The sequence below is a fragment of the Mastomys coucha genome, unplaced genomic scaffold (genome assembly GCF_008632895.1).
Source record: "Mastomys coucha isolate ucsf_1 unplaced genomic scaffold, UCSF_Mcou_1 pScaffold6, whole genome shotgun sequence".
NCBI classification, from domain to species: Eukaryota; Metazoa; Chordata; class Mammalia; order Rodentia; family Muridae; genus Mastomys; species Mastomys coucha.
This window is the reverse complement of record NW_022196912.1, coordinates 18,937,967-18,952,316: the sequence shown is the minus strand read 5'-3', so window position 1 is coordinate 18,952,316 and position 14,350 is coordinate 18,937,967. Positions and strand designations below refer to the sequence as shown.

The 14,350-nt window shown below is 41.0% G+C and overlaps 1 protein-coding gene across 1 annotated transcript in view; it reads right to left on the bottom strand.

Moving 5' to 3' along the window:
• Nucleotides 1–12,287, bottom strand: part of Fam98a (family with sequence similarity 98 member A) — a 15,180-nt gene extending 2,893 nt beyond the window's left edge. The window contains exons 1-8 of the mRNA XM_031356849.1: nucleotides 12,129–12,287; nucleotides 7,899–8,047; nucleotides 5,992–6,126; nucleotides 2,420–2,604; nucleotides 1,335–1,415; nucleotides 661–777; nucleotides 206–373; nucleotides 6–120 (exon numbers count right to left, since the gene is read on the bottom strand). Coding sequence (XP_031212709.1) covers nucleotides 6–120; nucleotides 206–373; nucleotides 661–777; nucleotides 1,335–1,415; nucleotides 2,420–2,604; nucleotides 5,992–6,126; nucleotides 7,899–8,047; nucleotides 12,129–12,250 — 1,072 coding nt within the window. The 5' untranslated portion in view covers nucleotides 12,251–12,287. The remainder of the gene's footprint in view (nucleotides 1–5; nucleotides 121–205; nucleotides 374–660; nucleotides 778–1,334; nucleotides 1,416–2,419; nucleotides 2,605–5,991; nucleotides 6,127–7,898; nucleotides 8,048–12,128) is intronic.
• Nucleotides 12,288–14,350: the final 2,063 nt, after the last annotated feature.

Genomic DNA, 14,350 nt, shown 5'->3' with positions numbered 1-14,350 from the left:
TCGGCCTCCTGCTTGCTGTTGGGGGCCATCTTGTCTTTTCTGCCACGGTGGCATCTCTGGGGGCGGAGGTTCAATTTCATTAGGTCTGCCACCTCTGTCGGGCACCCTGCCCATCAGCACCTATGCGATAAGAAAGATAATGTAAACCTCTCATTTTGCAGATAGACCAATGCATGTGAAAGAAAATCAAAAGAACTCTAGTCACCTTATTAATGGCACAGGCAGTCTTTTCTCTTATGGACCCACTGCTTGTCCTTAAAATCTTTGACAAATCTTGTCTGGCGGCCAAAAGATGAGCAACAGAAATATTACCTTTAGGAGACAAGACTGAACGCTTTGGCTGGTAAACCTTAGCTAATTTTTCTGTCTGACTCTGTTGAAACAAAAGTGTTCAAAGACAAATGTTAAAACTCAGAATGGGGCACAGAAAACAACCACTACAACTAAGAAGACTAAAGATCTGATGAGAAGTTTACTGGGTTCCAGATGGCAGGAAATAGTTTTAAACTCTGTACTGTTTCCCATACTTAGGAATTACCTTACAAATACAGCTGCCAGACTTGTTGACAAAGCAGGCGATGAAGGTGGGGCTGGGGTTACCTGGAAGCTTTCCTTTCAGGTGTTATAGGACTGTGTCTATAAACAATTACTTCAGCGTACCTTAGCTCTGTCAGACCAGCCAAAGGACTGGACAGTGACATCCAAACGTTTGATTAGCAGCTTCCTCCGGACTTCATATTCATTGGCTATGGCTTGGTTAATGGCTTCTATCTTTTCCTAAAGCACAATTTAAGCAACCAGTTAGGATTTACACATGTGCTTGATCCCTGTTCTTAAAGAAGAAACTGATGCTTTCACAAGTGACTCCCCAGCATTCCCACACACGGTCCTTCCCACTGGCTAATATGTGAATGGTTAGTAAAGTGACAGGACAGAAAAGTTAGTCTTAAAACAATAATATATGTAAAGTAAGAATTCTTGGTTAGCTTTCCCATAATTCACTGCGTGAAGATGGTTCAGCTCAGGCAGGTTTGGATCCATCTGGCAATTAGAAAAAAACGCTTCACTCATACCAAACTTGATTTAATAAGTGCATGAAATATTTACAAATTATGAGATAAGTGCTTCAAATCACACATAAATAAAATTTATTCTTCATAAATCTGGAGGTTCCCCAAAATATTTCAAGGATGTCCATGTAGCAAATCAGAAAGTGTAATTTAAATCAGGTGTCATCACAGTACTTGGAAGGCTGGCACTATGAGTGCTGACATAGAAAGCCTGACATAAAGGGTGGTTCCTTGGGATGCTGACTCAGGAGGATCACGACTCACCCAGTGGGCTGGTCCCATCGGCTTCTTCAATAACGGCTTTCCCACATGATTAGGTGGAACTTTTGCTAATGTTTCCTTTAACTGACACAAAAACAAATTAATGAATAAAAAAAAAATCTAAAAGTAATACGTATCTTCCTCATTACCCAATTCCCATCATATCTTGCATCAAAAGAAGAATCCTGACAGAGGCAAAGGTGGAGGCAGTTTTGAAACATAAATGTAAAGACCCATGAGATGAGACACTGGCTTGTCCCACTCCTCCGTGACAGAGAAGCATGGATCCTTCCTTCACTGGACCTCAACAGTGCCTGAAACCAGTGGGCACTGGTGAGCATTAGCTGAATGAATGAATGAACACAGAGAATACGGACTACACATACACTGTTGTGCCCCACAGCGTTCACCCCATGGTGAAAGTGAGTCCAGCAGATATGCAGACAGGAAATAACTTTATACAACAAATACCATTTTCTTTTTCTCATTCATTTTTAAATTAAAATGGCTTGTTCCTAATCATTAACATGTATAAACATATACATATACATAAGAATCAGTATTCTGTTGATAATATGTGGCATAAAAGTGATTCTATTTTCACACACTATATTATGTTAATAGCCAGCAAATTGAGTTTGCTACTTGGAATATACAGACCCAAAGCAACTGGATTAGAAAACAGAACTTATTAATGTCCTTTTCTGTCCAGTCAGTAGGGGGATGCCATAGTAATAATGACAAAAGCTATAAAAATCACCTCAAAGTTCAATCATTTTATCAAGGACTTAAGAATCTTAGTTATTTTTACATTATATCTAGCTTACTTCAGCTTTTAAACCAAAGTATAAAGTTTCATTTTTGAAAAAGAAACATGTCAATGTTTAAAAATAACAAGACCAAAAAGCCCACTAAAATATTAATTTCTCTTTAAGGTATCTAGAATTTAAAACCCAAAACTCATTTATTAACATTCCTTATTACTATGTAAATTAGGTTCCCATTAAGAGAAATAAACTTAATGTTTCATTTCAAGCAAATGTAGGACTATGCCTTTAATACGCTACAATCGGTACTAAAGGTCTTACTTTTTTCTCAATCCCGCTGAAGAATTGGAACATAGTTATATTGGCTGGAGGTTTGGACATTCCTAGAGCAATACATATGCCTTTCAACTCTTGAAAGACCTCACTACCGCCTCCTTCTTGAGCTTTTTTTGGAGGTGCATTCACACAGAGCATTCTGGCAGCTTCTAGTTCTGAGATGAGGTATGCTGAAGTAAACAAAATAAGATTTCAAAATAAGATACTATAGTTAATAGCCATAAGTCTGGAGTCACAACTCTATAGACCTAATGATACGTAACTTTTAAAGCTGCAAGAATGGACAGAACAAGAAATGAAAATCACTGTTAACGGCTAACAACATAAATTACACTGCTTATGCAACTCAGGTATTCATAGACTGTTTACAGGTTAATTAAAATTAGGCAATACTTTGAAACCAGAGACCAAGGTTGATCATACCTAAAGATCTAGATTCTTGCATTTGATCATGCTACCTCCTGAACAGGGGTTGGCATAAGCTAAAATTTTGCACAAGGTGACAAATGGTCAATTTTCATTTTGAACCATATGTAGGCATAATGACAAAACTGCCCTGCTCTCTCTCATAATCAGCTTATCTAGAAGAGGTCAGGACCATCCTAAGTATGAAGTGTCGGCCTCTCTAAGGGTATCCTCTCATTTCTGCAATGGCCTTACTCACCTGCTGGGGGCCCTCTCGTTGGGCCTTTCCCACATGCCCTTCCTCTCCACATTCCTCACCTTCTTCCCCACCAAAACAACAAAACTTTCAAATCATTTCTGCTTTTCAGTATTTTTTTTATGCGTGTGTGTTCATGTGTGCACACCACAGCACATATATGGAGTTCAGAGGACAGCTTGCATAGTTCTCTTAACTATGGGAGTTGGTGGTTTGAACTCTGATGGTCAAACTTGGTGGGAAAAGCCTCTACCCCTGGAGCCATCCCTTGGGCTCTGAAGTCACTTTTTGTCAGTATTCCCTTTGTGTTGAATGTCCCCTTGTGAACTGTTTTAGCCTAGTATACATGAAGGCCACATCTTATGTAATTCAGCAGAAGCCTACCTAGTAAATGACATCCCTGTAACTGTCCCAAAGACACTTCCCAGTAAACCGTAGGATTTCCGAGCATTCAGCAATGTCTGCTTCTGCTCTTTTGGGAAGTATTTTCTAGGTCTCTCAATCCTATCAGAATCACCAAATTCGCTGTCCTCAGGTGGAAGCCAAGGGGAGGTCATGATTTTAATAAGTCATTTGTGAGAAGCCGTCAATTCCAGTTCTAAAGTAATAAATATAGCTGAGTTTCTGGAGAGGCCACTCCATGTGGCTTTAATAAATCTTGGTATGTTCCATGTAGTAAGCTATACTTGGATATTAAGACAATGAAAAAGCAAAACCCTATGGTTATGAAAGCAACTAGTGTTGTTGTAAACAGTTTTTACCAGTGTCCCAACACACTTGCTCTCATATGTCCATGACTGTGTTCCTGTAAAGACACAGGAGTTGGGTAGTTGCCACTGAGACCTCATAGAATGCTCTGCCCAGACTATTTAGTGTCTTGCCCTTTAATAGTTTGCCAACCCTTGTTCTAGAAAATCATATAACATGATTTAGAACACTGGTTGTCTAAAGAGTATGAGACAGTTCAGTCACTCCTGAAACTAATACCATCACATGAGCAAACTTTAAAGCAACTGACACATTCAAAGGCACTGGGGATAATACAAAAACCACCAAACTCAAAGATGATCTTTACTGACAATCTACTTAAGAATCAAAATATCTTCCCCTTTCATCTATTAGGAACTCAAGGTTGCCTTAACTTAGCTATGAGTATAAACCAAGAACCATACAAGGCCAGTAAACAGCCTAGAGTCCCTACGCTTAAAGATTATTATTCTATTCTGGTACTTCGAATGAGGTTCATTTATTTCCTCTTAAGTACAATGTGCTTAACAATTCAGCAGGGTGCTGGAAGAAAATCCTAGCATCAAGATGTGACAAAACTGACACTCGGCACAACAGAAATAGTCACACAGAGCACCAATGAGCACATATGAAATGCTACAATGAAAGAGATTACACACTGAGAGCTGCATTAGGGAAGGCAGGCTACAGTGACAAGGACAAGGAAAGGGACCAGTGTGCCTCGTGAAGGACGGATAGGGTGAGTAACCTTTAGCTGTTTCATGCTTCACTTATTTACAGGAGGAGCATGTGGTTGTGTACTTTTGATAAGCTCTTCGGGTATCAGCTCATAAAAGTAAAGTTTGTAATTATGACCCCAATTCCAAAATAGTATAGTCTGCTTAAGAATTAGCAAGGGTTAAAGCACTTTATAAAGATTTACAGTCGATGCGGTTTTCTTAAGTGTCGGTAGAAAAAAGGCTGAGTTCTACAGAAGCCTCAGCCATCTAGAGTCCCTTCCAAACATCTTGCACAGTGGTTATCTTCCTATGAAGATAATGTAAGTGACAAGCAGAACCAAGCAGGATAAGTGATACTACAGAGAAGAATTAGTTGGATCTGTTGCTGCTGTGCCAGTCACAATCTGAAGAAAACCGAATAAATACATAAAAGCTAAACATAAATATTAGTGTCTTTAGCAAGTCCTGACCCAGTGTGCATATACTGACCCAGCAACAAATACTAGACAAAGGGGACATTAAGTGACTGCAGTAATTTTTAGTGCCTAAGCAAAATAGCTATAACACATTCTCAAAAGAACAACAACAACAAAAAAAAACAAAAACAAAAAACAAAACCTAAAACAACATAAAACCTTCAAAAATACTATGGTTTAGTATTTTCAGACTCCACAATACAGCTATAAAGCCAACCAAACTTCCTGGACTATGCTTGTCATAGGACATTTAATTAACAAAGCTGAATTCGCTTAATTTCAGAATGCTACAGATTCTGAGTTAAGATTACTGCTTAAGCTTACTGGAAAGTTTGTACAAGGCAATACAATTTATGAGTTTACTAAGTGTATTTCAGGAAAAGAGACAGTTATCTTTTTAAAAGACATGGAAGGAAAGAACTTTTCATTAAAAAAAAAAAATGATGTTCCATAATGATCAGTGGTAGAGGAACCATTTAAGTGCTGATCAAGTATACTTAGAAACAAAAGCATTTACCAATCCAAAGAAACATCAATAAACAAAACACCTTTACAATATAAGCTTATAAGCACTGCTTTCTGCCAAAAAACCAGTCTATAGACTTGCCATTTATTACATATGTGCTTTCCATCTAGAACACAAGTTTAGGGTGACACACTGGCATGACACTCCAGTATCCCCACAGGTCATAACAGGAGAGGCACAGCAGCTAGAGTACCAAAGCAGAAGCCAGGGAAGAGGTCAGTTGAAATTCAAGCGCCATTGGTGTGCATGCCTCTACCAGCTCCTAGTTGGAAATGTAGCTAATTCTTCTTTTAAAATGGATAGTATTTGAACTAAAGTCACAAAAGCAAAATACTACAACAACAATAACAACAACAACAACAACAACAACCCACATATTACTTATGGAAAACAGACAAAAAGCTACATTTTAGTAGCCATGAACTTACTGAGCAAAAGGAGGCAGTTCTTCTGAACAAGAAGGCGCTTGGTTACATCCCCAGATGTCAGAGAAGGATACGGGCAGTTCATCTCCCCAAGTAGCCCACTCACCTCAAGCTGGAATTCTTCAGCTTCACTTGGACCTTGGGAGGATTAATTTTGGCAGCATTAGTCACATAATGGAGTTCCCACTAGGCTTTTCCTGTCTCAGCTCTTCTTCCTAATTCATCCTTTCTCACACCACTGCAAAAACCCTTTTATAGTGTGCAGAGATCCCCACGGCTCTGACTGACAGCTAGAGGTGAGGAAGAGCCATGCTAACAACCCTGCCCTCCTACACAAGCAGTAGCCACTCTTACTTGTTTTATGTGTTCTATATATTCCCAGTTAAAAACAGTATCCCATACAGTATTTTAAAAGTTTCTACAAATCAGTCACAGTAAGTGGCAGACTGCCAAAGTAGTTAAAAGCATTGGTCCCCAATTTCTCCTGACACTGTGTGGCTGAAGCCTAATTACATGACCCCAAGCAATGTACCTAACTTCTTTGGGCTTTTGTCACTGACTGCATAAGAGTTATAAAATCTAACTCATAGAACTGCTCTGAGGTCTAAATGAGTTAACCATTACATACTGCTTTGAGCACAAGGAATAATAAATATAGCATATGCTATCGTTATTATTAAGACACTAGATTTTGTTATTTGAATTGGTCAGACACAGGCTAAACTAGGATACAACCAACCTGCACATATTAAATATATTACCAGGCCAGGTGTGGAAAGTCCAGCACTTAGGAGGCTGATGCAAACTTCCTCAAACCAGCCTGCACTCTGAGAGACCTGTCTTAGTTAGACAACAATTCCTTGTGCCTCAAACATACTAAGAAATAAAATGTCTACCAGCAATGGAGAGTGAGCTCTTTAAGTGGGATTATACTGTCCCAGGAGTATGCTAATAGGCAGACATTCTTACTTCCTATCCATTAGAGCTCTACCTGTGACAGGAAGAAGCAGAAGGTGGAGTGTCAGGTTCCAAGCTCATTCAGAGTCAACAAACTTGCGGTAAATGTCAAGAAAACAGGCAAACAAGAAAAACAAGGCCGAGCAGAGGTATCACACGCCTTTAAACCCAGCACTTGGAAGGCAGGCAGGCGGATTTCTGAGTTTGAGGCCAGCCTGGTCTACAGAGTGAGTTCCAGGACAGCCAGAGCTACAGAGAAACCCTGTCTCAGAAAAAAAAAAAAGAAAAAGAAAAACAAGAAAACAGGTACTCTCAACTCTATAATCTGGGGTTGCTGCACCTGGTTACAATGTACCTAATGGTGGGTTCCAATGATATGACAATGGCCCAATGGAGTGTCCCCATTCTTCCCAAGCACAGTAGAATTACAATGCCCACACTACATACTGCACACAGCTCTGGGGTCTGGTAGACCTAAAAGAAGAACATTCTCAACTCTAGTAGTCACCAATCCAGGATGTCACAATTCAAGTTTCACAAAATACAGACAATGTGGGTCTTGCCTACAATCCCAGCACTCAACAGGCTGAGGCCAAAAGATCATGAGTTCAAGGCCAATCTATGCTACACGGTGAACCCTGTTAAAAAAAACAAAACTATGGCAAGCACATATATTTCATATATGAACTCCATATTTTTCTGTTTCAGTACAGGATCTTTTCAGCCTCTGCATGTCTTTTATTGCTGCAGCCTTATATTTAGAATTGCTTTATCCTTGAAAACAGCACAACATCAAAATCACTGTATGTGGGCACGTGTCTGCACGTGCGCTAGGGAGTAAGGGCTTGACATGTTTCTTTACATTTATAAAATTTAAAATTTTAGCTTTAATATTAACAATGTCCAGGTCACAATGCCCCAATTTTAATTTTAAAAAGTGGAGATTTACTCACTGTTAGTTGCCTGCACATTTTCTTCTAGCTTACAGAGGACTCTTAATTCAGACACCAGCCAAGCACAGAGTTTGGTAAACTCAGGGGAAGCGGCTCCAGCAGAGACTGCCTGCAACAGTGCACCATCGTCCAACAATGGGCCCTTGTAACTGGTGGGGAAGAAAGTACATTTCAGAGGAAAAATTAGTGCGCGGTATGTTGCAGGTAAAACACATCTATGCGTTGCTTATGTAAAAAAAACCATATGCATGTGGTCCATATAGGTACATATAGGCAAATACTCATAGACATTAAAAAATTTTAAATGACGAAAAAGTCAAGTTGGGTATGATGGAATACGCCTGTAATCGTAGCCCTGAGGAAACAGAGAAGAATCTTTGCCTGGAGCCACAGTGACATCTACATAGTGAGGTCCTTAAAACAAACCAAACCAAAAAACCCTCAAAACACAACAACAAAGAAACCAATCAAGCCGTGCGGACACAACAACAAAGAAACCAATCAAGCCGGGCGGTGGTGGTGCACATCTTTAATCCCAGCACTTGGGAGGCAGAGGCAGACGGATTTCTGAGTTCAAGGCCAGCCTGGTCTACAGAGTGAGTTCCAGGACAGCCAGGGCTAAACAGAGAAACCCTGTCTGGAAAAAAAAAAAAAAAGAAAGAAAGAAAGAAACCAATCAAATGATGACTGCAACTCAAGCCTTCTAGGAACAGAAGAGGGCTGGGGATGCAGCTCAGGTGGGGGAGTGCTTGCCTAGCACACATGGTTGAGATCCCAAGACTTTATAAATTGAGCATAATGGCATATGCTTGTGATCTTAGCTCTGGAAAGGTGGAGGCATAAGGATCAATCAATCGTTCAAGGTCATTTTTGGCTACGCAGAGTTCAAAGCCAGCCTAAGATATAGGAGACACTGTCTTAAAACAGAGTCCTCTTCAAAACAAAAAAAACAAAACAAAAACCCTAAAAAACTCAACATAGAAACCCCACAATATCTACAAATGTAACGAACAGTCAACTTTTGCAGTTTACTTTCTTACAATAATCAATTAGGTTCTATTTTTGGAGATGTGGTTTAGGAACTTTTCCAAGTAATCATTTACTTTATAAATGTCTTTTGATTTTTTTTTTTTTAAAAGATGGGGTCTCATGCTGCCCAGGCATAAGAATTTAAGAGTAATCAGAACTGGGTGTTCTGGCACATTCATATAATACCAACTACTCAAGAAACTGAAGCAGGGAAATCAAGAGTTTGAGGCCAGTCTAGGAAACTTAGCAAGATCTATTTTTAATGAATCAAGGAAGCAACAAGCAATCAAGCACTCTTCAATTATATATTGTTGTGCTTAAGAGATGGCTCTCAGCAGGCATGGGTGCATGCCACTAAGGCTTGATCACACTATATAAGAAGAAAATCAACTGCAAACTGGCTCTGACTTCGACAAGCACATGGTGGCACATACACACAAATAAAGAAATCTAATTTTTTTTTCTTTCTTTCTTTTTTTTTTTTTTTGGTTTTTCGAGACAGGTTTCTCTGTATTGCCCAGGCTGTCCTGGAACTCATTCTGTAAACCAGGTTGGACTCAAACTCAGAAATCCGCCTGCCTCTGCCTCCCAAGTGCTGGGACTAAAGGCATGCACCACCACTGCCAGGCAGGCAATTTAGTCCTGGTTGTTTTGGAACTTACTATGTAGATCAGGCTGCCGGCCCCCCCACCACCCCCGGGATTAAAGACTTCGATACTGTGCCCAGTGTAAAACAGACAAACAAAACCAAAGCAGCTCAGCTAAGATTATATTCTTTTAAGTGAAATAGTTAATAAAAATATTGTCATCAAGGACAAACATTAAATATACTTAACGTAGTATTCAGAGGTCTGGATACTTTGAGATTCTTTTAAATATACCTGTATGTTTATATATGAAGTGGATTAGAAAGAAATCTTCCACACTCACACAAAATTATACATCGCCCTGGAACTAGATAAAAAAGGGATGGCCAGAGGGGAGGAACTGGAGAAATGGCTCAGCAGGGAAGAACCCATGCTGCTCTTATAGAGGGCCAGAGTTCCATTCCCAGCACCTACACTGGTTAGCTCCCAATTTCATATAACTCTAGTTCTAGGGGATCTGGCTCCTGCTTCTGGCCTCCTCAGGTATCCGGTATGCACATGGTATATACATTGGCACACACATACATACACATAAAAACAAAACAAAAAACCCAACACGTCTTTATTTAAAAAAAAAACAAAAAACAACATAGTAGATAGTAGAGACGTTTGAATAAAAGGTCCAGGCTTAGAAATTCCTCCTTGTGTTCCACATTCATTCAGCAGCAGCTGCTACATTCCTACTGTGTGCTAGGTTAGAGATAAAAGATAGCATTTGACGCTCTAGAGGCAGATGCTGATGGATCTCAGAGATAGAGGCCAGCCTGGTCTACACAACGAGTTCCAGCACAGCCAGGGTTACACAGAGAAACCTGTCTTGAAAAAAAAAAAAAAAAGATAGTATTCAATTGTAATTTTTGAGCAAATTTTTTAAATACACAGTAATCAACTAATAGTGACTTTTAATAATACTTAAATGTAACCACACTAAGTTAAAATTAATTAAACTTTCAGAAAAACTCCATGGTTTATATTACAATGCAACCTAACTATTTATTGGAGGGCAATTGTTGCAGAAATAATTAGTTATAGTAAGCCAGACAAGAAAACATCATTAGGATAAAAGAACAGTAATGGGAAGCAATTTCATCCATGGCTGCCAGTCAACTGATCTCCACCCCGCACAGGATGTCCCTCTGCTCAAGGGAAGAGACTCTCCTCGGGGCTTCTCACTGTGTGCTTCTCAGAGCTTCTGCATGAACTTAGACCCCGAGGAGAGTCCCACGCTGGCACAGAGCAAGTGTCCCTTCACAATGTTTACTGAGTAAGCAAATCATCTTTAGACACGCGTTGAAAAGCACCCATTCTGCAGAATAAGACTTACTTATGGCCCACTGCAAGAACTAAGCTGGCTAAGTCTGGGTTATCCACAAAATGTGATTCAAAGAAATGACCACGGTGGCTGACGTTAACAATGATGGTTACTAAGCTTCCTTTATGGTCAGTACCCACTAGGACACCAAGCTATTCACATGGGTTGAGCTTTGGATACCTCAAGGTGTCCGTCCCTAAAGAAAGGTTTCCCTTAAGAATTTCTATGCCATGGAAAAGCCTCAAGTTAAGCTTTCATAAAGGACTACAGTTAAAAATACAACTATAGGCAGGGCATGGGAGCTCACTCCTTTAATCCTAGCTCTCAGGTGCCAGAGTCAGATCTTCATGGCCGGAGTTATATTGCTACCCTGCTTCAAAAAACTAGCTAACTCTACGCTTATTTTCCCCTGAAATAGTTACCCGCAGGCAAATACTTAATCATGCAGGGTTTGTTTTGTTTAGTTTTTTGTTTAGCCTAAGAGCCTCTAGGTTCTCAAGTTTGAGCACCTTGATCTGGGAGACCGAACAAGATAAATAAGCCTTATTTCCAAATTCCTAGACGTAGAAGACTATGACTGGGTAATTATCACAAGAGAGTCAAGATGCAGATATACTGATTCTTAGTGGGTGAAGACGACCCTGGAATCCTGGAGTTCAGCGAGGCTGTGCTGGGGTCTGAAGTCATTGACTGTCATTTGGAGCAGGTGGTTGAATGGTTAGGTGCACAGCTGAGCCGGCTTGAGAGCCTGCTGCATCGCCCAGACGTGCGCTTTTGGAAGCCTAGGTGCATGCAGAGATGACTGAGCAAAGATTTTTTTTTTTTTTTTTGAGAGAAGTAGGGTGGGGGGTAAAAGCTCAAAACAGAAGTAGGAAACCTTGGGGCCAAGTAGGAAAGCAGATACAACTTTGGCAAACCATAAAGTAGGGTTAGGGTGGGAGGACCGGAGGCAAGAAGAGCAAGCTTGGGGAGTGGGGGTGGTGAGAACCGAAGCCCAGACAATGACATGCATGACTGACACACGCTGCGGATAGCCGGGCTGTAGGGAGCACGGGAGAGGACGAGGGCTGTCGGAGCGGCGGGGTAGGTGTGGACGTGGCACGGGGGTCCCTGGGCCAGCGGGAAGCTACGGCGGGAGTCGGGTGAGGCGTGGAAAGGCAGGTGGCTCCGACCGGGCGCCCGAGGAGTTGCCGGGGCTCTAGCAGAGTGGACTTTCAGAAACTCATGCCCCCGCGGTCTTACCCTAGATCTTCCAACGACTCCAAGATGTCAGTCTCCATGAGGTCACACTCCATGCTACTGTGGTATTCAAATTTCCGAGTCGTCAGGCTGCCCTCTCGCCGGCAACGCGTACCCTCGCGCATGCGTTCCTTCCCCGGAACTTCCAAGTCGACAGCTGGCGCCTCAGACGCTACATTGCGCATGCCCCGAGCGTGCGCAAGCAGTTTAGTTCCGCCCACTGCCCCACCTCACCAGGGGAAAATGGCCGGATCTGCGCGTGCGCAGTATGGGATAGTGAAGCTAGCTGCCCAAAGAAGGGCAGGAAGACGGGCGGCGTGGCAGCGAGGCTGCGAGACCCAGCCAGGCGCGGAGCTCTTGGAATGCGCATGTGCACGGCTTGGGGCGAGGCTGGCGCGGGAGGAGCTGGAGCCAGGTCCAGCCTGGGATTTTAGGGAGACAGCAGTGGTGAAGCTGCGCGTGCACCTTTCACCTGCGAGTCACCATAGAAGGGCAAATTTGTGCGTTCGCAACTACAGCCTAGGGCAGGGGTAGACGGGTCAAAAACAATGAAAGCCAGAAAAGTGCCATTTGAGTTTTCTTCAGTGTAGCCTCTGAATTTCACCGTTAGAGTAGTGGCTTTCCTCAGTATGGATGCTTCAGAAAGTTTCTCCGGAAATGTATTTTCTCCCTGTCCTCTTGAGCCTGCCCCAGACACCATGCATTTTATTTTAACGGGAAAGGGCACAACTCTATATCAAATACAATAGGGTATATTTGATTAGAGGCAGTTTAGACTGAATCAACTTTTTGTCTCCGTTGACTTTTTTTTTTTAAATACAGGGTTTTATAGAGCCAAGGATGGCCTGGAACTCACTATGTAGACCAGGCTGGCTGTGAACTCACAGAGAGCCACCTACCTTTGCCTTCCCAGTGCTGAGATCAAAGGTGTCTGCCGCCATGCTCAGCGTTGTCATTGCTTCTGGGTGTAGCTTTCTGTTATGATTATGTGCTTAAGAACTGTTGAATAATGAGGAAACCTTTTTCAAAGTGATGACATAATTAGAAAATTATATTTATCTACAAATTGCTATGCTGTTATATTGTGTAGTCGTTTGGTTTTAAACTTTTTCTCAAATTTTATTTTGTAGTTTCCGTTTATTTTGCCTATCGTGGACTGGGAGAAGTTTATGCACCTACTGTCTTAGTGACTATCCTCTTGACCCACGAATGACGTGATTTCTCCAAGAAAACTCCACTAAAGTTAAATGTTCTTCTAGGTGTATTCGTTGATTCTAATCTCCTGATTGTGAAAAGCTGCAAATCAGAGCCAAGGTTCTATGGGATTGTCGTGAGTCCCCTTAAGAGCCCACCCCTGCCCATCCCTGTCTTACTTAACCTGGTTTTGACTCTCAGGTCAAACTTTTGGAATGTGTAAACATCCCAGTAAGCTTGTGTCTCCTGAGGGCCCGGAGTGCCATCAGCTAACATCCAAGTTCTCTCCACATTACTGTAGACTTCCCACCTGCTGTCCCCACCAATACATCTGAAGAACTAATTCCTTGACTGAGGAGTTGATATTGTGTAACTATAGAAACCGTGAAACCAGTTCTGGGTTGGCACATGTTATGTGGGGCCATCTGAGTCTGTACCTGGGCCATGGTTACTCATATTTGGCTCAAGAAAAAAAAATATTTTGCTCCATCTGTAAGTAAGTAAGTAAGTAAGTAAGAACTATGTTTTGCATCAACATATTATTGTATAGGCTTATAATGCTGTATAAACATTGTTTGCATTATATAGATGAGCAACCTGAAGTACCATGTCTCACTGATCATTAGCACTCAGAAATAATAAGTGCATTTTGAAACTTGAGCATATTTGCATCCATATACTTACTCGATTGCTCAGACAAGGATTTAAAGCAGAACGTGAAAAGATAGGGAAATTAATTATCTGAATATCATATATTCAGATATATATTGTGTATATATTGTACATAATTTTAGTATAGTGACTTTTTATCATGGAAATGTTGAACATGCTAAAACAGTAACAATAAAAGATTGCTTTTAATAAAAAAGGTTTTATTCTTAATTCAGCTCCCCCAGCTGTGTTACACAAAACTATTTTAAACACTGACATTTAATTTTTAATCAAATCAAGCAAAGTCAAAGTTATCATTAGAAACAAGACACACTGTCACACAGTTTTCAAGCATTACCATATTTTAACTTTTGTAACTC